The following is a 25,841-nucleotide window of genomic DNA, read 5'->3' as shown; positions in this document are numbered from 1 at the left end:
TTCATCTCCCTAACACATCCTTTCCTTCTGCCCTACCCTCACACCCACCCCTGCCACCTGCATCCAACCACAAAGTCCAGTCACTGATGAGAAACATCTTCCTTTAGTGCATTTGGACATCACCAGGAAAAAATGTGCCCCTTGAGGCTGCTGCAGCCATGGTGACCAGGTAGGCTGTCACTGGGGACACAGCACCAGCACGATGGAAAAGCCTAGGTCCTTAGTGGCCTCGACGAGCTACTGAAATGGATCTGAATCGCCGGCCTCTGTCTTCCTGTTACAGAGTCAGTGGCTGCCCAGGCTGTCATAACCTGTTTTAGTTACGTTCTGCTTCTTGCAGCCAAACACATCCTACAGGAGCATCGAGGTCCTGGGTCCCACATGCCATGAGGCACCCACCTCCTGAAGGCTTGTCCCATGCAGTGCAACACCCCATCTGGCCCACCCCATGGCTTCTGACCCAGTATTTCCTAGAGTCATTACAATGGCCTAGAAGGTGTTAGGGGGTTGGCACCTCTGAGCCTCTAAATAACCCTCTTCCTGGAGTAGGAACAGTCGTCCAGGATTTTGTTGGAAGAGACCTTGGATTTCTCAAGCAAGGCCAGATGATAGTATCGGCCTCCTACTCTACTTTCAGGAGGCTTTAAAGTCCCCACGACTTTACGTTTTGAGGTAGGTAATCATTGACCTTTCCACTTAAAGGAAATCATAGTCTCCCTTTAAAAAGAAAAAGCTTACACCTTCGTATTTTTTTAGAAGAAAAGCGAAAGTGAAATTCTTAGCTTTGACATAAAAGCTGGTGTGAGAGCAGCAAGATTGCAGTACTGCTCTGGCTTGCGATGGCTTCGGTAAGTCCCCTGAAACTCCCCACCACTGACTCCAAATGAAAGGGCAGCTCCCCTCCTGTAAAGGCCGGGTCTTGCTCTTCCCAGAGCCCGTCTGGAGAAGGCTTTCATAGGAAAATATATTGGTTGTTTAAAACTCCCTTTTCCTGCTGGAACCCCGAGGTCTTGGGGCAGAGTGAGCTTCCTGTCTGCACCCAGCGCAGTGGGGGGTAGGGACTTCCATGGGGAGGAGTGGTGGGTTGTTCTGGGGGCCATGGGGAAGAAGCTGGGGTGGCAGCGGAGGGGGTAACCCTGGGACAAGGGAGATGAGTGCATCCCACCTCCTCTGCCTCCTCCATCACCCAAGGCATCAGTCCTGCTGCAGAGAATGCACTTGCATTTCAGCGATCTGTTCCTGAAATGCTCTCTCCCAAGCAGCCAGAGTTTCTGAATGAGAGAAGTTGCAGTGGTGGGGCAGGCTCCTTTCCTAGTGCGCAGCTGGAAAGGAACAAGCCAGATTCCTGCCATTACTGAAAATCAACCAATTCTGGGAAGAGGTGTCATATTTCTCAAGAGAGGAGGCATCAAGCCTCACTCTGAGCTGCTCCATGCCTGGCTCCTGCCCCATTTCCTTTCCAAGTAGAGACACAGCTGATGTTCTGCCTTTTCCCTGTCTGCTGTTGCCAGTACCCCGGCCGTGGTCTTAGATATCTGAGATTACTTAGGGATGGAGTGAACAGTCCATCTATATGTTTGCCAGATGGAGACAGGAAGTGGGCTGGGGCTGGGTGTTCAAGGGTCAGAGGGAGTCACAGAAGCAGGGATGGGGCTGCCCCGGACCAAGTCAGTGGATGGGAGATGAGGAGGCACTGGATTCAGAGACAAATTTTAGGGTCAGCGTTTTCAGCTGGACATGAACTTGAGAAAGAAAGGGGAGGTGAGATGAGTCCAAGTATCTCTGTCGATAATTTTGCTGCTGGGTACATATACATATATATATATATATGTATATGTATATGTATATTTTTGCAAGCTTGTTTCTCTTTATAGTTCTCTTTTCATTGGTTATTCAGAAGTGTGTTGTTCAGCCTCCATATGTTGGAATTATTAATAGTTTTTCTCCTGTATTTGAGACCTAATCTTAATGCATTATGGTCAGAAAAGATGCTTGGGATGATTTCGATTTTTTTGAATTTGTCAAGGTCAGCCCATCCCCTTTTATTGGTATTTGCCTGGGACACAGTGAACTCCTCGAGTCTGTGTACCTACTGGCCGCTTATTCTTGACTACATAGTTCACTTCAATTCAGTTCAGTCGCTCAGTCATGTCCGACTCTTTGTGACCACATGAATCGCAAAACGCCAGGCCTCCATGATCATCACCAACTCCCGGATTTCATTCAAACTCACGTCCATCAAGTCTGTGATGCCATCCAGCCATCTCATTCTCTGTCGTCCCCTTCTCCTCCTGCCCCCAGTCCCTCCCAGCATCAAAGTCTTTTCCAATGAATCAACTCTTCACATGAGGTGGCCAAAGTACTGTAGTTTCAGCTTTAGCACCATTCCTTCCAAAGAACACCCAGGGCTGATCTCCTTCAGAATGGACTGGTTGGATCTCCTTGCAGTCCAAGGGACTCTCAAGAGTCTTCTCCAACACCACAGTTCAAAAGCATCAAATCTTCAGGGCTTAGCTGTCTTCACAGTCCAACTCTCACATCCATACATGACTACTGGAAAAACGATAGCCTTGACTAGAGGGACCTTTGTTGGCAAAGTAATGACTCTGCTTTTTAGATGCTATCTAAGTTGGTCATAACTTTCCTTCCGGGCATAAGTGTCTTTTAATTTCATGGCTGCAATCACCATCTATAGTGATTTGGGAGCCCAAAAAAATAAAGTCTGACACTGTTTCCACTGTTTCCCCATCTGTTTGACATGAAGTGATGGGACCGGATGCCATGATCTTCATTTTCTGAATGTTGAGATTTAAGCCAACTTTTTCACTCTCCTCTTTCACTTTCATCAAGAGGCTCTTTAGTTCCTCTTCACTTTCTGCCGTAAGGGTGATGTCATCTGCATATCTGAGGTGATTGATATTTCTCCCGGCAATCTTGATTCCAGTTTGTGCTTCTTCCAGCCCAGAGTGTCTCATGATGTACTCTGCATATAGGTTAAGCAGGGTGATAATATACAGCCTTGACGTACTCCTTTTCCTATTTGGAACCAGTCTGTTGTTCCATGTCCAGTTCTAACTATTGCTTCCTGACCTGCATATAGGTTTCTCAAGAAGCAGGTCAGGTGGTCTGGTATTCCCATCTCTTTCAGGATTTTCCACAGTGATCCACACAGAAAAAGGCTTTGGCATAGTCAGTAAAGCCGAAATAGATGTTATTCTGGAACTCTCTTGCTTTTTCCATGATCCAGCGGATGTTGGCAATTTGATCTCTGGTTCCTCTGCCTTTTCTAAAACCAGCTTGAACATCTGGAACTTCACGGTTCACATATTGCTGAAGCCTGGCTTAGAGAATTATCAGCATTACTTTACTAGCGTGTGAGATGAGTGCAATTGTGTGGTAGTTTGAGGATTCTTTGTCAGTGCCTTTCTTTGGGATTGGAATGAAAACTGACCTTTTCCAGTCCTGTGGCCACTGCTGAGTTTTCCAAATTTGCTGGCATACTGAGTGCAGCACTTTCACAGCATCATCTTTCAGGATTTGAAATAGCTCAACTGGAATTCCATCACCTCCATTAGCTTTGTTCATACTGTTGTCCAAAACGTCTCTTTTCTAATCCATAAACTCCTTGAGGGCTGGGTCTCTGCCTTGCCTTTACATCCTGGATTATTCATGGAAAAGCCCAGTTAAATTCCCCTTTGGGGATCCGTGTGCTCAGTCACTCAGTTGTGTCTGACTCTTGGCAACCCCATGAGCAGTAGCCTGCCAGACTCCTCTGTTCATAGGATTCTCCAGGCAAAAATAACTGGAGTGAGTTGTTATTTCCTTCTCCACTGGGGATCCCTGACAACCTCCTAACTCTCATCCAACAATTAATGTACTTTTTTTTTCTTCTATTCTGGAAAACAAATGAGATTCATAAGTTGTGACCATTGTCCAGTGTTCTGAAATCGGTTCTCAGTAAGGTCGGGTGACTTCTTGTAGGAAGATAAATTATACTTACTGCAGTAAGACAGCATGATTTGTCTGTAAAGTTCCAGCAAAAAAAGATGTTTGTCCTGCCACATGGGGTGCTTCTTGGCAGTTTTAGTGCTTCTATAAATAGAAATGAGCTGCCCTTGACCCTGCTTCACAGCCACTGTAGAGTGGTGATGGGCTATTCCCACTGCCCATCGTTGCTATCCTAGGGGAGTCCACACTCCCGACTCATCCTTTGATGGAATCTCTCAGTCAGGCCAGAGTTTGGAGGTGGGATGTGAGCAGGCCCCTATGGGTCTGTCCCCGAACAGCAAGGGGTCAGTGGGAAAAGACAGAGGGCTGGAACAACCTTTGAGGAGCTCTGTCTCCAGGTGTCCCAAAGAGATTTATGGTTGGTTTGGATGAGGGAAGTCCAGATCGGAGTGCCTCCACCTGCAGCACTTAGCACAGTGTCTGGTACTGGGACCACAGTACATTGAATGACGGTGATCTTGAAGCTCTCCTGAGTGCTCTCAGGCTCTGGGCCACTACTCTCATCACAGGGTGGGGCTCTGAGGAGCGTTTCAGCATCCTTCCCACCTTCCCCTGCGCAGGCATGCACACTCTCACTTCCACACACTCCCACTGTGATGTAATGAGAAATGTATATTTAGTCTTGGTCCCAGGTTCCTGCCACAGAGTTTCTAAAACCTGAATAATTCCTGAGCAGTGGGGGAGGGAGGAATGTATTTCATCATTCAGAAGAAGCTCCTTTCAAACAACCGGGTGATCAAAGAGCTGGAAGTAGCATTAATCTGAGCCCGCATAATAAAGCCTCCATAAAACTGCTAAGCTGGGGTGTTGGTGAGAGCATGGAGGTGCTGGAGAGCAGAGTTCCTTGGAGTGGGCAAGGATGCTCTGAATCCCCACCCCACCCCCCCGACCGCCTCACAGCTTGCCCCCTGAATTCCTGAGTTGCATATTTTCTAGTAAACGGTTGTTCTAGCAAGTACACTGTTTTCCTGAGTTCTATGAGCTGTTCCAGCAATCCAATGAACCCAAGGAAGGGGTCTGTGGAAATCATCAATTAACAGCCAGTTGTTCAGAGTGCAGGTATCAACTTCAGCTTGCACCTGGCATCTGAAGCTCAGTCTCTGGGAGTAAGCCTGTGGAGTCTGTGCTGTCTCTGGGCCGTCAGTGTCAGAACTGAGTTAAACTGTGGGACACCCAGTCAGTGTGCACCGAGGATTGAACTGCTTAGTGTGGGAAACCCACACATCCAGTGTCAGAAGTAGAGAAGTGAGCACAGTGCAGAAGAGAGTTTTCTTTGCTTGTCACACATGCATGCACTCAGTCTTACCCTCTTGATGAGCAGCCAGGGGGACATTACTGCCAGAGGCTGACTCCATCTGTCTGCCAGATTCTGGGTCAGGGAGGGGAGTGTCTGTGGAATACCGCGCCCCCCGCCCCCAAATTTGGCGGCCTTTGCAGGTCTCCCAGGTGGGCAGTTCTAGTCAGATAACCCATGTGCTTGCCTGACTCCTGGGAGCCACCACAGGAGATCCCACCCATGACAAAGGTCATGCGGAGAAGACCTGACAGGCAAAGGCAGATCAGGATTCGAGAGACTCCTTGGACCTGCTTGAGCATCTACCCCAAAACCAGAATCTGTCTGTCTTACTATTTTGTGCCTTTCACCAACTCTTCTGACATTAACAGGGGGCTATCCCCGACCACCTTTCTCTGGAAAAATTCAACTTAGGGCTAGTTGATAAGTCTCTTGGGCATGAGCGGAATATTTCAAATCAAACCCCTCTGATGGCTCTCTAGCTTCTCTGACAGGTTTATCCAGACTCTTGCAGCTACGCATGTGATTATTCATAGCCTCCCAACTGTGAGAGGCACGGAAAGCCTAAAACATTCTAAAACTATAGAGCCATTCAAAGAGTTAAAAACTATTAGAATAGTGCTGGTGTAGGATTTCATTGTTGAAAAGAACGCATTGTTCCAATGCTTGCTGCTAAGTTCCCATATCTCTTATCCACTGTGCACCTGGGAGTGCATTAGTTAACATAGTTGGAATGTAAGAAAAACAAGAAGTAGCCTTGGAATTAACCACATCAGACCTTTGAGCTAATTGGTTCTTTCTTTGTTGTAACTCACTGCACCTTTGCTCTGTGAGAATGTAACTCTGTTTAATACTTTCTGAGGCTGACATAGATTAGAAATATAAAGAAAAAACACTTCAGGGGAAAATAAGTTTTCTGGTTGAGCAGCCTTTGTCAAAAGAGGGTCATAAAATGTCCACAGGCCTCCAAGGCCAGAAGATAATGTACACAACATTGTTTATGGGAAAGGTATGCAGAAAAAATCCTGGTTTCAATAAAGACAAAACAGATGTAATGTTTCGGCTGACTCTGTATGACTTTGCATCTTTTATTTCCCTCTATGTACAAGTCAAGGTACAAAAGTTCCTTTTGAAAATAAAGTTATGGGCCTCGCTCACCAAACCTTGGTCACCCGTGTCAATCATTCTTTCTCCCTTTCTCCTTCTCCCTCTCTCTCTTTTTCAGGCTGATCCCTTGGGGCACAGAGGCTCTCGGCATTCACTTTCTTGTCTGAGCTTCTAAGACCCAATCAAGAAGGTGTTCTGCATCTTCACTCCAGTGAGAGGGCACCTGTGGCCTCCATGAACAGAGCAAGTCCCTTGTCTGGGGCTTTATTGGTTTTCTGTGTAAACCAAGGAATATCAGCTTCTATTTTTTCCTCTCTCATTCATTCATTCATTCATTCGCCGACACTGTCTCACCTGATGGTGCCCCTGGATCCTGTGGGGGCTGGACCCCAGCACCTGACAGTCACTGTGGTGGTCAAGATGATGGCCTGGGAATCAGGCTGCCTAGCACTGAGTCTTGCTCCCGTCACTCAGGGGTTGTGCGGTTTTGCAAAACCTCGTTTCCATCTCTGAGCCTTGATTTCCTCTTTCACCACATGGGGTTCGCAACAGTGCCACCTCATAGACGGGTTGTGTGAATTTATTGAACTATTCCTGTACAACTGGTCAGCAGAGTCCTTGGCTCAGAGTAAGCATTCAGTAAATAATATACTAGAAAGAGTAACAATAAGGTAGAAGTCCCAGCAAGGTGTGCACTTTGCAAGTAGTGATGACAGGTGGGCAGGCCCATAGTCCCTGGCAGACATGTCAAGTGGGCCGGCACCAGCATGGCCAGGCAGCATTGGGAGGACATCGAGGAGAGCTGTGAGATGAAGGCTGCTGAGCTGCTCCCGCTGGGCTGAGCCCCACCCTTGGTTCCCAGCTATCCCATCACCTCTAACAGCCTTCTTCTTGGTTTTGCAGCCCAAACCCCAGCTTGGAGACCTGATTGAGATTTTCCGCCCTCCCATCAGTCACTGGGCTATCTACGTTGGCAGCGGATATGTGGTCCACCTGGTACCCACAGGTAAGGGCACCATGGGCTTCCACCGTGCTGAGGCTGGAAGCAGAGGGGATGGGGGAGCTGTGGGTAACTGGGGACCCCAACATTCCTCTTGCTCCACAACTGGCATTTGGTTCCTGAGTGCTACAAGAAGACATCTTAGTGTAGGGCCATGGTTTTCAAACTCTACTCCTTGGAACCCAAGGGGTATGCAGAGAGACTGAGGTGGAATTCCAATGGGGCAGTTCTACTATAATGCATTTTATATATTATGACCTTGAATCAAATGCATTCACTTTTAAGTTGAATCTTAATTAAATAAATCACTTGGAAAGAGCACAGGTGTTTGGGCAGCAGAGGTGACTATGGATCCAGTTTCATTCTCCACCCTCAGTTTCCTCATCTGTAAACTGACGCTGAGAATTCATAACTTGGGGTATTGTTGTGAGGAATCCCACTCCTTTTTCCTAAATTATTTAACTGTGGACAAACTTAAATGCAGTAAAGTGCACAATATAGTCAAGTGTATCAGTTCAGTTCACTTCAGTCGCTCAGTCGTGTCCGACTCTTTGCAACCCCAGGAATTGCAGCACTCCAGGCCTCCCTGTCCATCACCATCTCCTGGAGTTCACTCAAACTCACGTCCATCGAGTCGGTGATGCCATCCAGCCATCTCATCATCTGTCATCCCCTTCTTCTGCCCCCAATCCCTCCCATCATCAGAGTCTTTTCCAATCAAGTGTAGAGTCAATGAATTTTTTAAAATGTATCCATCCATGTGATGATGAAAAGATCAAGGCCTAGGACATTTCCACGGCCCTTAAAAGCCCCTCATGCCTCTTCAGGACCCTCTCTCCCTCCTGAGAGGCAGCCACTCCTCTAGGTCCTCCTGCTTTCTTTGCCTGTTCTAGAACTTCAGGGCAACTCTTGTCTCCAGCTCTTTCACTGGCCCTGTGAAGTCCCCCATGCTGTCCTTACTTCTCCATTGCTGTGTATCCTCGGACAATGGGAATCCCTCAATTTGTTAACCACTCTTCTGCTGGTTGGCACTGGATGTTTCCAGGTGCAGGCTGCTCTGCGTGCAGCTGCTGTGGACATTCTTGGGTGTGTCTTCTGCTGACCTAGGATGGTAGCGAAATCAGTGACCTCATGCTGCATTTACAGAGAAATCAAAGAAACCAGGGTAGAAGTCACTGTCCCCACCCTGATCAACCAAACCACCAATCTCGACATCCACAGAATCTGCCTTTGCCCTTATTTATAAAGCAGCCCTGGGTTGGACTAGGGCCCTGGACTCCTCCTTTTACTTTCACAAGCATTTTGCCCTCAAATTTCCCCCTGCCTTCTGTGTTGTTCCTCTTGGCTTTGAAAACACTGGAATATCTCTCACTGTTAAACAAAGACACCCTTGACCACGCATTCTCTCTAACTACCTTCCCATGGGGTAGATCTCTTGTCTGCCATGGCCATTGCTGGCTCCTCACTTCCCATCCTCTCTTCTGTTCCACCAGGGTGTATTTATGCCCCTCCTGGAGCAGCTCTTATCAAGGATTCATCAATATCCTGGTTCTGGCCTCCTTGCTTCTCTGCAGCATTTCGTACAAGTGACCTCTCTCTATGCTTCCCCTGGCACTGCCTTTCTTCCTTTCCCACTGGGCCCTTCCTTGTGGCCTCCTGTGGGAGGGGAGTGGGGTAGGTTCCTCCTCATCTCCCATATCTCTCATTTTCACTCCTCCCTCACCTGCGCCCTGGATTCTAATACTTCCTACTTGTTGATATCTCCCTAAGACCACAACCTTAACATAGCCTTCATCCTGCTCAGCTTCAGACTTGTATAACCTCTTGACTACTTAGCATCTTCACTTAGGTGTCTAACTGGCATGTTGAACTTGACACTCCTCAGATGGAGGGCTCCAGATGACAACACCATTCAGTTGCTTAGACCAAAATTCTACACATCATCCTTGATCCTTTTCACCCTCTATCTAATCCATCAGGAAATCCTATTGGCTTTATCTCCAAAGCAGACCGCAATCTGATCATTTCTCAGCATCTCCACTGATATGCCTGCGGTAAGATACCATGCTGTCTCACCTGATGCTACTGCAGTTCTGCTTGGTCTCTCTGCCTCTTGTCTACGATTGTCAGTCCTTCCTTCACTGGGCAGCCAGCATGATCATTCTAAAATATAAATCTGATTATGTCACTCCTCTCCTTAACATTTCAACTGGCATTTCCGTCACATGTAGAAAAAGTTTCAAATCTGTGCTGTGGCCTCTGAGCCTGGCATGGTCTGGCCCAGGCTCCCTATCTGATCTTCCTCTTCTTCTTCTCTCCTCTTGGGTCTCCGGACCTCACTGGCCTCCTTGCAGCCTTCCTTCCTGAGGTCCTTGCTTTTGCTCTCCCTTCTGCTTGTGATGCTCTTTCTTGGCTCAGCACAGCTGCCTCCCTTTCAGCATTCAAGTCTCAACTCAAATGAACATTCCTGGGTGTGGCCCTCCCAGTCTGAGCAGGGGCAGCCTTCCCTGGTTATCCTCTCCTATGTGACTTCACTTAATCTTCCCCATAGCCTTTGCAAAACCTGAAAGTATCTTATTTTCTCTATTTGTTCACTATCAGTGTCCTTTCACTATCAGTGTCCTTTCACTATACTAGTTGAGGGCAGGTACGCTGTCAAGTTCATGGAGGGCTTCAGCACCTTTGACAAGGCCTGGCACATAGTAGGGCCTCAGTATTGAATGACTGTGCTGAGTGGGTGTAACTGCTGGACAGGAGACAGGGAAGGCATGGCAGAGGTCTTGGTGGATAGTGTGACACCCATCACTGGGTGAGCAATGCTCCTTAAAGGGAAAAGATGCTTCTATCTGCATCTTCTCATTAGAGCTTCACAGGAATCTTGTGAATTAGGTGAGGCAAGGGGGACTGACCTCATGCTACTGAGAAAATGGTGGAAGTTAGAGCTGGAAGGAAACTTAGAGAACAGCCCAGTACTAATGAGAGCGAACACTTGCTGGGCTCTAACCCTGTTCCAGGCACTGGGGGAGGCACCTTACCTAATCTGTTTCTTAAATCCTTGCAGCTCCTCGTCCACAGCTGTAGGCACAGGTGGAAATTATTGGACCTGTTCTACAAGGAACTGGGGACTCAGAGAAGTTAAGCAACCTGTCCACAGTCATATAGCAGAAAGTCGCAGGGTGGGACTCAAACCCTGGCTCTGACTCTATCACCTGCCTTTAAACCTGATGCTCTGCTGTGAAGTCTGAGGTTCCCCAAATTTCAGTCATTGATCATTTGCCATATTCATCTGGCCTTTCTCCAATAGTTTAATTGGTATTTCCTTTAATGTTGTTGTTCAATTGCTCGGTTGTGTCCAACTCATTGTGACCCCATGGACTGCAGCATACAAGGCTTCCCTGTCCTTCACCATCTCCCAGAGTTGGCTCAAACTCATGTCCATTGAGTCCGCGATACCATCCATCCATCTCATCCTCTGTCATCCCCTTCTCCTGCCTTCAGTCTTCCCCAGCATCAGGGTCCTTTCCAATGAGTCAGATCTTTGAGCCAGGTGGCCAAAATGTTGGAGCATCAGCTTTAACATCAGTCCTTCCAGTGGATATTCAGGATTGATTTCCTTTAGGATTGACTGGTTTCATCTCCTTGCAGTCCAGGGAATTCTCAAGGGTCTTCTCCAACACCAAGTGCAAAAGCATCAATTCTTTGGCACTCAGCCTTTTTTATTGTCCAGCTCTCACATCCATACAGGACCACATGGACCTTTGTCAGTAAAGTAATGTCTCTGCTTTTTAATATGCTGTCTAGGTTTGTCCTAGCTTTTCTTCCAAAGAGCAACCGTCTTTTAATTTCATGGCTGCAGTCACCGTCCACAGTGATTTTGGAGCCCAAGACAATAGTCTCTCACAACTAACTTTAAAAAGAAAAATAATTCTTTGAAAAGGAGCCTTAAATTCCTAAATTGATGTGTGTTCATGAATCCATCTTAGCTTGTCTTTGTGGATTCCCAGCGTTGGCTCACTTAAGTTAAGTGACATGTCAAGACCATGCAGTGATGGAACCACAATCAGCACCCATTGCTTCTGCCTCTGAGCCTGTGCAACTCTCACCAGAGTGGCACCCAGTGTGTGGAGTGTAAGGAAGCCCTCACTGTTGGGTGTTGACTTTGAACTTGCACCTCTGGAGCTGGAACCTCCTGAAATTCTGTGTCCCAGGCAACTTGCTTGCCTATCCCCAGTCCCAGCCTCCAACCTGCCCATCAAGGGGCTGAAGGTCGATGGGTCTCCAGAGCTCCCCTGACCCAGTCCCCACACTGACCCTTTCAATAGACTCGGGGCTGAAACACAGAATCATCTTCTCTTTACCTCACTGAATCCGTTAAGCACCTCCTGCCCTACTAGGAGGAAATCTGAATTCCTTGATTTTCTAAACCTCAGAGTTATTCTCAGGGCAGAGGGGTTCAGTCCTCTTTGGAAAGCCAAGCAGAACAGGACCTGCACTCTGATCAAACCCTCTGGCCATTGCTTGTTGCTGTCACATGGCGTCACAGTGCAAGATGGGTCCTGCCCCATGTAATGGGACGCTTCCCCTACTGGGAGAGACCTTGGGGTTCCTGATCATGGCAAGGCCACAGAGGCTCTCTGAGGGACATGAGTCTCCTCTGTGATGTTCCCTGGCGTCCACCTCTTTAATGCAAGCCCAGTTTTCAGTCATCATACCCATCTTACATGATATAAGATGGTGACCTCAAGAGGGATCTCTGTGTGGGCACCAGCTTTTGCTCCACATCATCCTGTCCCCTGTATTGATCCCAAATCCCTTTCTTCAAGGCAGTTTCACTTCTGGAAATCTGTTGCACCATCCAGCCCCTCAGCATTGACCAGGACTGTGGGAATATACCCTTTCTTGACCTCCCTGGTTTCACTCCTCTGGGAACAGCTGTGAGATTTTGGTCCCTTTGTTCCCAGAAGGATGGAATCCCCTTCTGCAAACCCATTTAACTTTTCTGCAGAAATCAGCTTTGTGTGTGTCAGGGAAGTGGAGCCTTGGCAGGATCACAAAAAAATTCACACTCTATTCCCCTAGGGATGTGGGTGTGCTCAGGGCCCATATTGCACAATCAAGAGGGCCACTGGGGTGTCACAGGGTGTGCAAGGCCAGCTTCTCTATGTTAAAGAAGAAAATCACAGCAAATAATAGGATTTTACTTCTCCTTATTTCAGATAAGAAAACCAGAGACCAGAGACCACAAGGGTCTTATCCAAAGCCACATAGCTCTGACCCTGACTCATCTGCTCATCCCCTTGTGAATGTGGTGGATGCTAGGCTGGGGGCCAGCCCAGGACCAATTGTGTTCCTCTCCTGAATCCACAGGTGGAATCTCGGGAGATGGTGAATCTGGTATCAAGCTTGCAGTGGCCGACAGGGCCATAGTAAAGAAAGAGCGGCTGTGTGACGTGGTTGGGAAAGATCTGTACAGGGTCAACAACAAGCACGATAACAAGTACAAGCCACTCCCTCCCAGCAAAATCGTCCAGCAGGCGGAGAAGCTGGTGGGCCAGGTGATGAGCTACAGTGTGACCAGCCAGAACTGCGAGCATTTTGTCAACGAGCTGCGCTATGGGGTCCCCCGCAGCGACCAGGTGGGTCCTCAGTGTGTCCCTAGCTCCATGGTCTCTTAGTTTCTTATTTCTCTGCTGTTTCTCTTACTCAGCTAGGCCACAACCCCCAGAAGTTGCCTTGGATATATAGGATAATGGTGACAACAGTTCACTCTACATGCCAGGCTTGAACTTGAATTGGTTGCTGTATGAGTTTCTGTGGCTGCTGTAACACATGGCCGGAAATTCAGTGGCTTAACAACACAAATGTATTGTCTTATAGTTCTGGAGGTCAGAAGTCTGAAACAGGTCTCACTGGGCTAAAATCAAGGTGTCAGCAAGGCTGTGTTCTTTTCTAGAGGCTCTCACAGAGAACCTGTCTTCTAGTCTTTTCCAGCTTCAAGAGGCTGCCTGCATTCCTTGGCTTGTGGCTCCCTTTCATCTCCAAAGTTAGAAATGGCTGGATGAGTCTCTCTCCCATTGCATTACTATGATACTGACTCTACTCCTTCCCGCTTCCATCAGAAACTTTGTGATTACATTGGGCTTACCTAGATATCCAGAATAATCTTTCTATTCTAAGGTAAATTGATTAGCAACCTTAATTCTATCTGAAATCTTAATTCTCTCTCTCCATGTAGCATAATGTATTTACAAGTATTAGGAATGAGGACATATTATGGAATTAAGACCTAGACATCTTTGGGGACTATTTTTCTGCCTACCAGTTACTCTTTACACTGGGTACAGTTATTGTCCTGGGAGCTCCTCTTGCTGTTATTCTAGAAAGATTTCCCTCTATTGTCTCCTGCACCAGAGCACCATCTTCCAAATTTCATGTCCTCTTTCTTGGTTTGTTGTTATTGTTGAATAACTAAATTGTGTCTGACACTTTTCCAACACCATGGACTTTAGCCCTCCAGGCTCCTCTGCCCATGAGATTTCCCAGGCAAGAATACTGGAGGGGGTTCCATTTCCTTCTCCAGAGGATCTTCCCAATCTAGGGACCAAACCCATGTCTCCTGCTTTGGTAGGTGGAGTCTTTACCAATGAATAACCTGGGAAGCCCTGTCTTGGTTTACACATTTCTTGTGGTGGAAACTCCTTCAGCAGCTTCCTAAAAACAGATGCATGGAAAAAGATTTTTTTTGAGATCCTATATGTCTGAATTATTTTTCAATTTACCCTCCCACTTGATTTATTTTTTAATATAAATTTATTTATTTTAATTGGAGGCTAATTACTTTACAATATTGTATTGGTTTTGTCATACATCAACATGAATCCACCACGGGTATACACGTGTTCCCCATACTGAATCCCCCTCCCACCTCCCTGCCCGTACCATCCCTCTGGGTCGTCTCAGTGCACCAACCCCAAGCATCCAGTATCATGCATTGAACCTGGACTGGTGATTCGTTTCATATATGATATTATACATGTTTCAATGCCATTCTCCCAAATTATCCCACCCTCTCCCTCTCCCACATAGTCGATAAGACTGTTCTGTACATTTGTGTCTCTTTTGCTGTCTCACATTCAGGATTATCGTTACCATCTTTCTGAAATCCATATATATGCGTTAGTGTACTGTACTGGTGTTTTTCTTTCTGGCTTAGATCACTCTGTATAATAGGCTCCAGTTTCATCCACCTCACTACAACTGATTCAAATGTATTCTTTTTAATGGCTGAGTAATACTTCATTGTGTGTATGTACTGCTGCTTTCTTATCCATTCATCTGCTGATGGACATCTAGGTTGCTTCCATGTCCTGGCTTATAAACAGTGCTGCAATGAACATTGGGGTACATGTGTCTCTTTCAATTCTGGTTTCCTCAGTGTGTATGCCCAGAAGTGGGATTGCTGGGTCGTATGACAGTTCTATTTCCAATTTTCTAAGGAATCTCCACACTGTTCTCCATAGTGGCTGTACTAGTTTGCATTCCCACCAACAGGGTAAGAGGGTTCCCTTTCCTCCACACCCTCTCCAGCATTTATTGCTTGTAGACTTTTGGATCGCAGCCATTCTGACTGGTGTGAAATGGTACCTCATTGTGGTTTTGATTTGCATTTCTCTGATAATGAGTGATGTTGAGCATCTTTTCATGTGTTTGTTAGCCATCCGTATGTCTTCCTTGAAGAAATGTCTATTTAGTAGTTTGGCCCATTTTTTGATTGGGTCGTTTATTTTTCTGGAATTGAGCTGCAGGTGTTGATTGTATATTTTTGAGATTAGTTGTTTGTCAGTTGCTTCATTTGCTATTATCTTCTCCCATTCTGAAGGCTGTCTTTTCACCTTGCTTATAGTTTCCTTTGTTGCGCAGAAGCTTTTAATTTTAATTAGGTCCCATTTGTTTATTTTTGCCTTTATTTCCAATATTCTGGGAGGTGGGTCATAGAGGATCCTGCTGTGATGTATGTTGGAGAGTGTTTTGCCTGTTCTCCTCTAGGAGTTTTATAGTTTCTGGTCTTACATTTAGATCTTTAATCCATTTTGAATTTATTTTTGTGTATGGTGTTAGTGTTCTAGTTGCATTCTTTTATTGTTTGCATTCTTTGCATTGTTTTAATCCATTGTATATTCTTGCCTCCTTTGTCAAAGATAAGGTGTCCATAGGTGGGTTTACCTCTGGGCTTTCTATTGTGTTCCATTGTGTTCAAGCTGGTTTTAGAAAAGGCAGAGGAACCAGAGATCAAATTGCCAACATCCGCTGGATCATCGAAAAAGCAAGAGAGTTCCAGAAAAACATCTATTTCGGCTTTATTGACTATGCTAAAGCGTTTGGCTGTGTGAATCACAATAAACTGTGGAAAATTCTGAAAGAGATGGGAATACCAGACCACCTGGCCTGCCTCTTGAGAAATCTGTATGAAGGTCAGGAAACAACAGTTAGAAATGGACATGGGACTACAGACTGGTTCCAAATAGGAAAAGCAGTACATCAAGGCTGTATATTGTCACCCTGCTTATTTAACTTATATGCAGAGTACATCATGAGAAATGCTGGGCTGGAAGAAGCACAAGCTGGAATCAAGATGGCCGGGAGAAATATCAATAATCTCAGATATGCAGACGACATCACCTTTATGGCAGAAAGTGAAGAGGAACTAAAAAGCCTCTTGATGAAAGTGAAATAGGAGAGTGAAAAAGTTGGCTTAAAGCTCAACATTCGAAAAACGAAGGTCATGGCATCTGGTCCCATCACTTCATGGCAAATAGATGGGGAAACAGTGGAAACAGTGTCAGACTTTATTTTGGGGGGCTCCAAAATCACTGCAGATGGTGGCTGCAGCCATGAAATTAAAAGACGCTTACTCCTTGGAAGGAAAGTGATGACCAACCTAGAGAGCATATTCAGAAGCAGAGACATTACTTTGCCAACAAAGGTCCGTCTAGTCAAGGCTATGGTTTTTCCAGTGGCCATGTATGGATGTGAGAGTTGGACTGTGAAGACAGCTGAGCGCCAAAGAATTGATGCTTTTGAACTGTGGTATTGGAGAAGACTCTTGAGAGTCCCTTGGACTGCAAGGAGATCCAGCCAGTACATTCTGAAGGAGATCAGCCCTGGGATTTCTTTGGAGGGAATGAAGCTGAAACTCCAGTACTTTGGCCACCTCATGCGAAGAGTTGACTCATTGGAAAAGACTCTGATGCTAGGAGAGATTCGGGTCAGGAGAAGGGGATGACAGAGGAAGAGATGGCTGGATGGCATCACTGACTCAATGGACGTGAGTCTGAGTGAACTCCGTGAGTTGGTGATGGACAGGGAGGCCTGGCGTGCTGCTATTCATGAGGTCGCAAAGAGTCGGACACGACTGAGCCACTGAATTGAACTGAACTGAAAGGAACTGTTCTATATTTCTGTCTTTGTGCCAGTACCATACTGTTTTGATGACTGTGGCTTTGTAGTAGAGCCTGAAGTCAGGCAGGTTGATTCCTCCAGTTCCATTCTTCTTTCTCAAGATTGCTTTGGCTATTCGAGGTTTTTTGTATTTCCATATCAATTGTGAAAGTATTTGCTCTAGTTCTGTGAAAAATACCGCTGGTAGGTTGATAGGGATTGCATTGAATCTGTAGATTGCTTTGGGTAGTATACTCATTTTCACTATATTGATTCTTCTGATCCATGAACGTGGTATATTTCTCCATCTTTTAGTGTCCTCTTTGATTTCTTTCACCAGTGTTTTATAGTTTTCTATATATAGGTCTTTAGTTTCTTAGGTAGATATATATTCCTAAGTATTTTATTCTTTTCGCTGCAATGGTGAATGGAATTGTTTCCTTAACTTCTCTTTCTATTTCCTCATTACTAGTGTATAGGAATGCAAGGGATTTCTGTGTGTTGATTTTATATCCTGCAACTTTACTATATTCATTGATTAGCTCTACTAAGTTCCTGGTGGAGTCTTTAGGCTTTTCTATGTAGAGGATCATGTCATCTGCAAACAGTGAGAGTTTTACTTCTTCTTTTCCAATTTGGATTCCTTTTATTTCTTTTTCTGCTCTGATTGCTGTGGCCAAAACTTCCAAAACTATGTTGAATAGTAGTGGTGAAAGTGGGCACCCTTGTCTTGTTCCTGACTTTAGGGGAAATGCTTTCAGTTTTTCATCATTGAGGATAACGTTTGCTGTGGTTTGTCATATATAGCTTTTATTATGTTGAGGTATGTTCCTTCTAGTCCTGCTTTCTGGGGAGCTTTTATCATAAGTGGGTGTTGAATTTTGTCAAAGGCATTCTCTGCATCTATTGAGATAATCATATGATTTTATTTTTCAATTTGTTAATATGGTGTATTACATTGATTGATTTGCAGATGTTGAAGAATCCTTGCATCCCTGGGATAAAGCCCACTTGGTCATGATCTATAATCTTTTTAATGTGTTGTTGGATTCTGATTGCTAGAATTTTGTTAAGGATTTTTGCATCTATGTTCATCAGTGATATTGGCCTGTAGTTTTCTTTTTTTGTGGCATCTTTGTCAGGTTTTGGTATTGGGGTGATGGTGGAGCCTCATAGAATGAGTTTGGAAGTTTACCTTCCTGTGCAATTTTCTGGAAGAGTTTGAGGAGGATAGGTGTTAGCTCTTCTCTACAGTTTTGGTAGAATTCAGCTGTGAAGCCGTCTGGACCTGGGCTTTTGTTTGCTGGGAGATTTCTGATTACAGCTTCAATTTCCATGCTTGTGATGGGTCTGTTAAGATTTTCATTTCTTCCTGGTTTAGTTTTGGAAAGTTGTACTTTTCTAAGACTTTGTCCATTTCTTCCATGTTGTCCATTTTATTGGCATATAATTGCTGATAGTAGTCTCTATGATCCTTTGTATTTCTGTGTCATCTGTTGTGATCTCTCCATTTTCATTTCTAATTTTATTGATTTGATTTCTCTCCCTTTGTTTCTTGATGAGTCTGGCTAATGGTTTGTTCATTTTATTTATCCTGTCAAAGAACCAGCTTTTGGCTTTGTTGATTTTTGCTATGGTCTCTTTTGTTTCTTTTGCATTTATTTCTGCCTGAATTTTACAGATTTCTTTCCTTCTACTAACCTGGGGTCCTCCATTTCTTCCTTTTCTAGTTGCTTTAGGTGTAGAGTTAGGTTATTTATTTGACTTTTTTCTTGTTTCTTGAGGTATGCCTCTATTGCTATGAACCTTCCCCTTAGCACTGCTTTTACAGTGTCTCACAGGTTTGGGGTTGTTGTGTTTTCATTTTCACTCGTTTCTATGCATATTTTGATTTATTCTTTTATTTCTTCTGTGATTTGTTGGTTATTCAGCAGCTTGTTGTTCAGCCTCCAATGTTGGAATTTTTAATAGTTTTTCTCCTGTAATTGAGATCTAATCTTACTGCATGGTGGGCAGAAAAGATGCTTGGAATGATTTCAATTGTTTTGAATTTACCAAGGCTAGATTTATGGCCCAGGATGTGATCTATCCTGGAGAAGGTTCCGTGTGCACTTGAGAAAAAGGTGAAATTCATTGTTTTGGGGTGAAATGTCCTATAGATATCAATTAGCTCTAACTGGCCTATTGTATCTTTTAAAATTTGTGTTTCCTTGTTAATTTTCTGTTTAGTTGATCTATCCATAGGTGTGAGTGGGGTATTAAAGTCTCCCACTATTATTGTGTTATTGTTAATTTCCCCTTTCATACTTGTTAGCATTTGTCTTACGTATTGCAGTGCTCCAATGTTGGGTGCAAATATATTTATAATTGGTATATCTTCTTCTTAGATTGATCCTTTGATCATTATGTAGTGTCGTTCTTTGTCTCTTTTCACAGCCTTTGTTTTAAAGTCTATTTTATCTGATATGAGTATGGCTACTCCTGCTTTCTTTTGATCTCTATTTGCGTGGAATATCTTTTTCCAGCCCTTCAGTTTCAGTCTGTATGTGTCCCTTGTTTTGAGTGAGTCTCTTGTAGACAACATATATAAGGGTCTTGTTTCTGTATCCATTCAGACAGTCTTTGTCTTTTGGTTGGGGCATTCAACCCATTTACGTTTAAGGTAATTATTGATAAGTATGATCTCATTGCCATTTACTTTATCATTTTGGGTTCGAGTTTATACACCCTTTTGTGTTTCCTGTCTAGAGAAGATCCTTTAGCATTTGTTGGAGAGCTGGTTTGGTGGTGCTGAATTCTCTCAGCTTTTGCTTGTCTGTAAAGCTTTTGATTTCTCCTTCATAGTTGAATGAGATCCTTGCTGGGTACAGTAATCTGGGCTGTAGGTTATTTTCTTTCATCACTTTAAGTATGTCTTGCCATTCCCTCCTAGCCTGAAGAGTTTCTATTGCTAGATCAGCTGTTATCCTTATGGGAATCCCCTTGTGTGTTATTTGTTGTTTTTTCCTTGCTGCTTTTAATATTTGTTCTTTGTGTTTGATCTTTGTTAATTTGATTAATGTGTGTCTTGGGGTGTTTCACCTTGGGTTTATCCTATTTGGGACTCTCTGGGTTTCTTGGACTTGGGTGATTATTTCCTGCCCCATTTTAGGGAAGTTTTCAATTATTATGTCCTCAAGTGTTTTCTCATGGTCTTTCTTTTTGTCTTCTTCTTCTGGGACTCTTATGATTCGAATGTTGGGGCCTTTAACACTGTCCTGGAGGTCTCTGAGATTGTCCTCATTTCTTTTATTTCGTTTTTCTTTTTTCCTCTCTGATTCATTTATTTCTACCATTCTATCTTCTACTTCACTAATCTTATCTTCTGCCGCCGATATTCTATTTGTTGCCTCCAGAGTGTTTTTGATCTCATTTATTGTGTTATATATTGACTCTTTTTTATTTCTTCTAGGTCCTTGTTAAACCTTTCTTGCATCTTCTCAATCCTTGTCTTCAGGCTATTTATCTGTGATTCCTTTTTGATTTCAAGATTTTGGATCATTTTCACTATCATTATTTGGAGTTCTTTATCAGGTAGATTCCCTATATCTTCCTCTTTTGTTTGGTTTGGTGGGCATTTATCCTATTCGTTTACCTGCTGGGTATTCCTCTGTCTCTTCATCTTGTTTATATTGCTGAGTTTGGGGTGGCCTTTCTATATTCTGGCAGTTTGTGGAGTTCTCTTTATTGTGGAGTTTCCTCACTGTGAGTGGGGTCGTATGGGTGGCTTGTCGAGGTTTCTTGTTTAGGGAATCTTGTGTCGGAGTTCTGCTGGGTGGAGCTGCATTTCTTCTCTCTGGAGTGCAATGAAGTGTCCAGTAATGAGTTATGAGATGTCAATGGTTTTGGAGTAACTTTGCGCAGCCTGTATATTGAAGCTCAGGGCTGTGTTCCTGTGTTGCTGGAGAATTTGTGTGATATGTCTTGCTCTGGAACGTGTTTGTCCTTGGGTGATGCTTGGTTTCAGTGTAGGTATGGAAGCGTTTGATGAGCTCCTCTCAATTAATGTTCCCTGGAGTCAGGAGTTCTCTGGTGTTCTCAGGATTTGGACTTAAGCCTCCTGCTTCTGGTTTTCAGTCTTATTTTTACAGTAGTCTCAAGACTTCTCCTTCTATACAGCACCGTTGATAAAACATCGAGGTTAAAGATGAAAAGTTTCTCCACAGTGAAGGACACCCAGAGAGGATCACAGAGTTACATGGAGAAGAGAAGAGGGAGGAGGGAGTTAGAGGTGACCCGAATGAGATGAGGTGGAATCAAAAGAGGAGAGAGCAAGCTAGCCAGTAATTACTTCCTTATGTGCACTCCACAACTGGGCTGCTCAGAGATGTTCACAGAGTTATACAAAGAAGAGAAGAGAGAGGAAGGAGACAGAGGTGGCCAGGAGGATAAAAGGGGGGACTCAAAAGGAGAGAGACAGATCCAGCCAGTAATCAGTTCCCTAAGTGTTCTCCACCGTCTGGAACACACAGAGATTCACAGAGTTGGGTAGAGAAGAGAAGGGGGAGGGAGGAGACAGAGGTGACCTGGTAGAGAAAAAGGAGACTCCAAAGGGGGAGAGAGCAGTCAAGCCAGTAGTCTCGCTCCCAAGTGAAAATGGGTACTGAAGATTGGGTTCTTAAAGGTACAAAATTGATAACAAATACCAAAAAGCAAAGATTAAAAATCTAGAGTAGAGGTTGGAATTTCAAAAATACAATATTAAAGAAAAGAAAAAAGTGACAAAAATAATAAAAATATATATATATATATATGAAGTTTGCTTTTAAAAATAGGGTTTCTTTTTTTTTGCAAAGCAATAATAGTAGGTTATAAAAGTGAAAATTAAAGGAGTAATAGAGGACTTAATTTTTTTTAATTAAAAAGAAAGAATGATCTTAAAAATAGTAAAAATATATCTGGGACTTTCTCTGGTGTTGTTGTGGGTATTGTGGGGTCAGTTCATTTTCGGATAGTTCCTTGGTCCGGCTTATATTTCTCAAGATCTATAGGCCCCTTCTTATGTAGACAGTACTAACGACAGGGTTTTAATCTATTGCACCTGTCACTTGCAAGGCGATTCCTTCTGTTTTAGCTTCTTCTGTTTGCTGGTCTCTTCAGTGTCTGATTTCTGCCCTGACACAAAAGGGGCAGTGGTGGACACTTTTTTTTTAGGCTCATTTGTTCAGTCGCACTGTTGTGGGGAGGGACACTGCAAACAAATAACACTGGCGTGTGCTTGCAGTGTCTCAGCCACACTGGGCCTGCCCCCACTCACGGCGCGTGTACCCTCCCTGCCCACACTGCTCAGGCTCTAGGTTGCTCCGCTGGGAACCGTCCAAGGCCAGCCCTGGTCTGCATGCACCATCCAGGTCTAAGCCGCTCAGGTTCAGTCACTCAGGTAGTCCTCAGAGGCACAGACTCGGTTTGGCCTGCGTTCTGTGCCCTTCCCAGCTCAGGTGATGAGGTGTTTGGAGAGTGCAGTCACTGACTTATTGCCTCCCCCATCCCTGACGCTCAGTTTTCTGGGTGTACAACCGGCGCACCTTCTCAGGCGGATGTTGACTGTCCAGAACCCCAAGAAGTCTTAGCAATGAAGCCTGCTTGCAGTTTGGTAGATAATGTCTCTCTGGGGCTGCGATTGCCCCCTCTGGCTCTGGCTGCCTGTCACCGGAGGGGGATGGTCTGTAGCCGGCTAGTTCTGTTCAGTCCTTTGTTCTGTGCGTGGGCCTGGAAGTGTCTTAGGTTAGGGCTTTGTGCGTGGTAGCTGTCCCACAGCCTGGTTTGCTAGCCCAAGTTAGTTCGCTCAGATTTCCCTTGGGGCATTCAGGCCCGGTCCTTACTCTAATCAATGCAGCCCCTGCCTCCCTGCCCAGCAGGTGCTAGTGGCAAGTGCAGGCGTCTGCGCTGCTTCTCTGCTAGGGGGTTACCGTTGGGCCCATAATCTGTAGGTTTTAATTATTTATTTTTCCTCCCTGTTATGTTACCTTCTGTGCTTCCAAGGCTCGCCACAGACTCAGCAGTGAGAGTGTTTCCTGGTGTTTGGAAACTTCTCTCTTTTTAAGACTCCCTTCCTGGGATGAAGCTCTGTCCCTACCATTTTGTCTCTTTTTTTAATATATATATATTTTTTTCCTACCTCCTTTCAAAGACAATGGGCTGCTTTTCTGGGTGCCTGATGTCCTCTCCCGGCATTCAGAAGTTGTTCTGTGGAATTTACTCAGCGTTGAAATATTCTTTTGATGAATTTGTAGGGGCGAAAGTGGTCTCCCAGTCCTATTCCTCCGCCGTCAAAGGACAGTCCCTCCCACTTGATTTAATAGTCTGTATAGGAGTAGACTGAGAACCCTCATATTGGCACCTTTCACTGTTTCCACTTGGGCCAGTCCGATTCCCCAGAAGAGTTTTCCTGACTCTTATGTAGAGGGTAAAATACTGGGAGGAGAGGGAACAGGAAGGCCAAGAGTCTCCTTTTCACATATGTATGGCCCCTCAATCCTTTTTTGGAGGTATGATACCCACACCCTCACATGTGCTTCTGTTTACAGACCCCAAATCTTCTGATTTTCATTGCGGTGAGGGAGGGGCCTCAGCTCTCTCTCTCTTTCACCCACTTCCAGAAGTACCTGGTGATGTCAATATGTGATCTTTTTCAGGGATTCTATTGTACACAGTTAGCCCCCAACATATAAATATTCAAGTTTTGAACTTTCAAAGATGTGAACTTGTGTTCCAGCAAAGTCAGGAAGGAGTGACACTGAAGCTTGCCCTCCATCTCCTATTGCTGACGATCCTTCAGGTCCACCATCTCCCACCTCCTCTCCCTCCTCCAGTCAGTAACTCTTCTTGCTTGTTCACGTGACACCAGCCCCTGGATGCCAGCTGTTGTTCTCCACTACTGTACTTTTCAAAGTACTATACTGTGAGATTAAAAATATATGAGAGGGACATCCCTGGTGGTCCCAGCAGTAAAGAATACACCTGCCAATGCAGGCGACACAGGTTCGATCCCTGGTCCAGGAGCAACCAGTGTGCCACAACTGCTGAGCCCAAAACTACTGAGGCCAAGCTTAGAGCCTATGCTCCACGACAGAGAGGAGCCCCCACTTCCTGCAACTCGAGAAAGTCTGAACAGAGCAATGAAGACCCAGTGAGCCAAAAATCAATGAGGAAATCTTTTTTTTTAAAATGTATATGAGAACCCTATTAAAAGGATGGCGCAGATAGTAAAGAATCTGCGTTCATGCAGAACACTGGGGTACAACCCCTGGGTTAGGAAATCTCCCTTGAGAAGGGAGTGGCAACCTACTCCAGTATTCTTGCCTGGAGAATTCCATGGGCAGAGAAGCCTGGCAGGCTGCAGTCCATGAGGTCACAAAGAATCAGACACAACTGAACAGCTAATGCTTTCACTTTCAATAAGTATCTTTGAGTGTCATAATAAAGAATTTAAGTTGAAGTAAAGAAAAAAAATGTATTCTTTATTCTTTGTTTTTGTTTTTTAGTATTTTTTGTATGAAAACTATTATAAATCTTTTACAGTACAGTACTGTATAGTTGATTGTGTTACTTGGGTACCCAAGCTAACTTTGTTGAACTTACAAACAAACTGGACTTAAGAACGTGCTCTCAGAACTGACCAGGTTAGTATGTATGGGACTTACTGTATTTAGGATTAATATTCAGCTTTTTCCACAGCTGCCTTAGCCTTTACTGTTCTCTGAGTCCTAGTGGAATTATGCCTAAAACTAATGTCTTACTTTATTTTTATTTGGAGTTCAGGAAGCATTGAAATTTGATACATGTTCTGTTTTTACCCTGAAACTTACTTTTACTTTTGCAGGTTTCTTTTTTTTCTAGTACAAGCAATATAAGTAAGATATCTTTATAATTTAAAGTATAACATCACCACTCTCTTTCATAGTTGAGTCATTTATTGAAGAACATGCAGAGAGCACTTGGCGCCTGGCAGGTCTGGGCACTGGGGATACAGGAAAGATGAAGACAAGTGAGGGTTCTGTTAGGACCCAGGTCAGAGTTCACTGAGGATTCAATAGCAATTCCTCATCAACTTTATATGTATCTCAAGAGCTCCCTGTTGATCAGCCAGGATGTCAACCATCTGGCTTCATCTCCCTGTCCTTTCCACAGTCACCCTTTAGGGATATGTCTGCTTTAAAAACCCACAGGCTGAAGGGAATTTCCCTCTTCAGGCCTGTGTATGTCATTGGCCAGCTGCCCCATTCACAAATTCCTTCCCCATGCTGCCCTCCTCTCTGCGTTTCCCTGCCAATATTTGTTGACTCCTGAGTTTGTCAAAGAGGCTATGAGGCACATGAAGCACCCTGAGCTGAACATCTTTGTTGAATGTACATGTCTGTACTCAGCTTACTGACACAGAGTCTGACTCACTCTCCTCTCTCTTGCAGGCCAGACGTTTTGCAGCAATCACCATGGCACTGGGTGTGATAGCCGTATTCGCTGGAGCCGTATTCTCAAGAAACTAGCAAAATCAATGACCCGAAGGGAGTGTCTTGTCAGCAGTGGCATTAGACATTCAGGGAGTCTTGTTTTGCTAGACAGTTTTGAGAGAATTAATAGGTAGGTTGATAGGCAGTCCAAGGCCCCTTTAAGGAGGAAGTAAACTTTCCTTCTTTTTCATATTCTTTTGCCTTAGTCTCATAGGCCCTGTGAGCTCTGATATGTCTTGCTGAAGGACATGCTTATTTTAAAGTTCTGTGTTAATTTGCAACAATCTATTTCATTTCAAAACTGGCCTTTTTAGCATAATATATCTTACTCCTGGGTATGGTTTTCTCAGATTCTGTGTCTCTATGTTAGTCATTAAAATTGTAACAAATGTTGCCTGGGAGTCTGTTTCCTCACTGCTTACACAATAATAATACATCTCTCCCAGGGACAGAGTGCTTGAAACGCATTCTTCCACACTAGCCTTGGGCCAATGTTATCTCAATA

The 25,841-nt window shown here is 44.6% G+C and overlaps 1 protein-coding gene across 1 annotated transcript; it reads left to right on the top strand.

Annotated features, from left to right (window-relative positions):
• Window positions 773-25,730, top strand: LOC102189031 (HRAS-like suppressor 3). Its single transcript, XM_018043598.1, has 4 exons — window positions 773-848; window positions 7,313-7,415; window positions 12,777-13,045; window positions 25,295-25,730. The coding sequence occupies exons 1-4, from the start codon at window positions 840-842 to the stop codon at window positions 25,370-25,372; spliced, it is 459 nt and encodes a 152-aa protein (XP_017899087.1). The 5' UTR covers window positions 773-839; the 3' UTR covers window positions 25,373-25,730.

Source organism: Capra hircus, chromosome 29 (assembly GCF_001704415.2).
Source record: "Capra hircus breed San Clemente chromosome 29, ASM170441v1, whole genome shotgun sequence".
In the NCBI taxonomy this organism is placed as follows: Eukaryota; Metazoa; Chordata; class Mammalia; order Artiodactyla; family Bovidae; genus Capra; species Capra hircus.
Note: the sequence above shows the minus strand (reverse complement) of the source record. Positions and strands in the feature narration are given on the sequence as shown.

Coding starts and splice junctions, on each gene's coding strand:
- LOC102189031 (XM_018043598.1), top strand. Junction 7,416..12,776: donor GGTCCACCTGGTACCCACAG/GTAAGGGCACCA, acceptor CTGAATCCACAG/GTGGAATCTCGGGAGATGGT. Junction 13,046..25,294: donor GGGTCCCCCGCAGCGACCAG/GTGGGTCCTCAG, acceptor TCTCTCTTGCAG/GCCAGACGTTTTGCAGCAAT.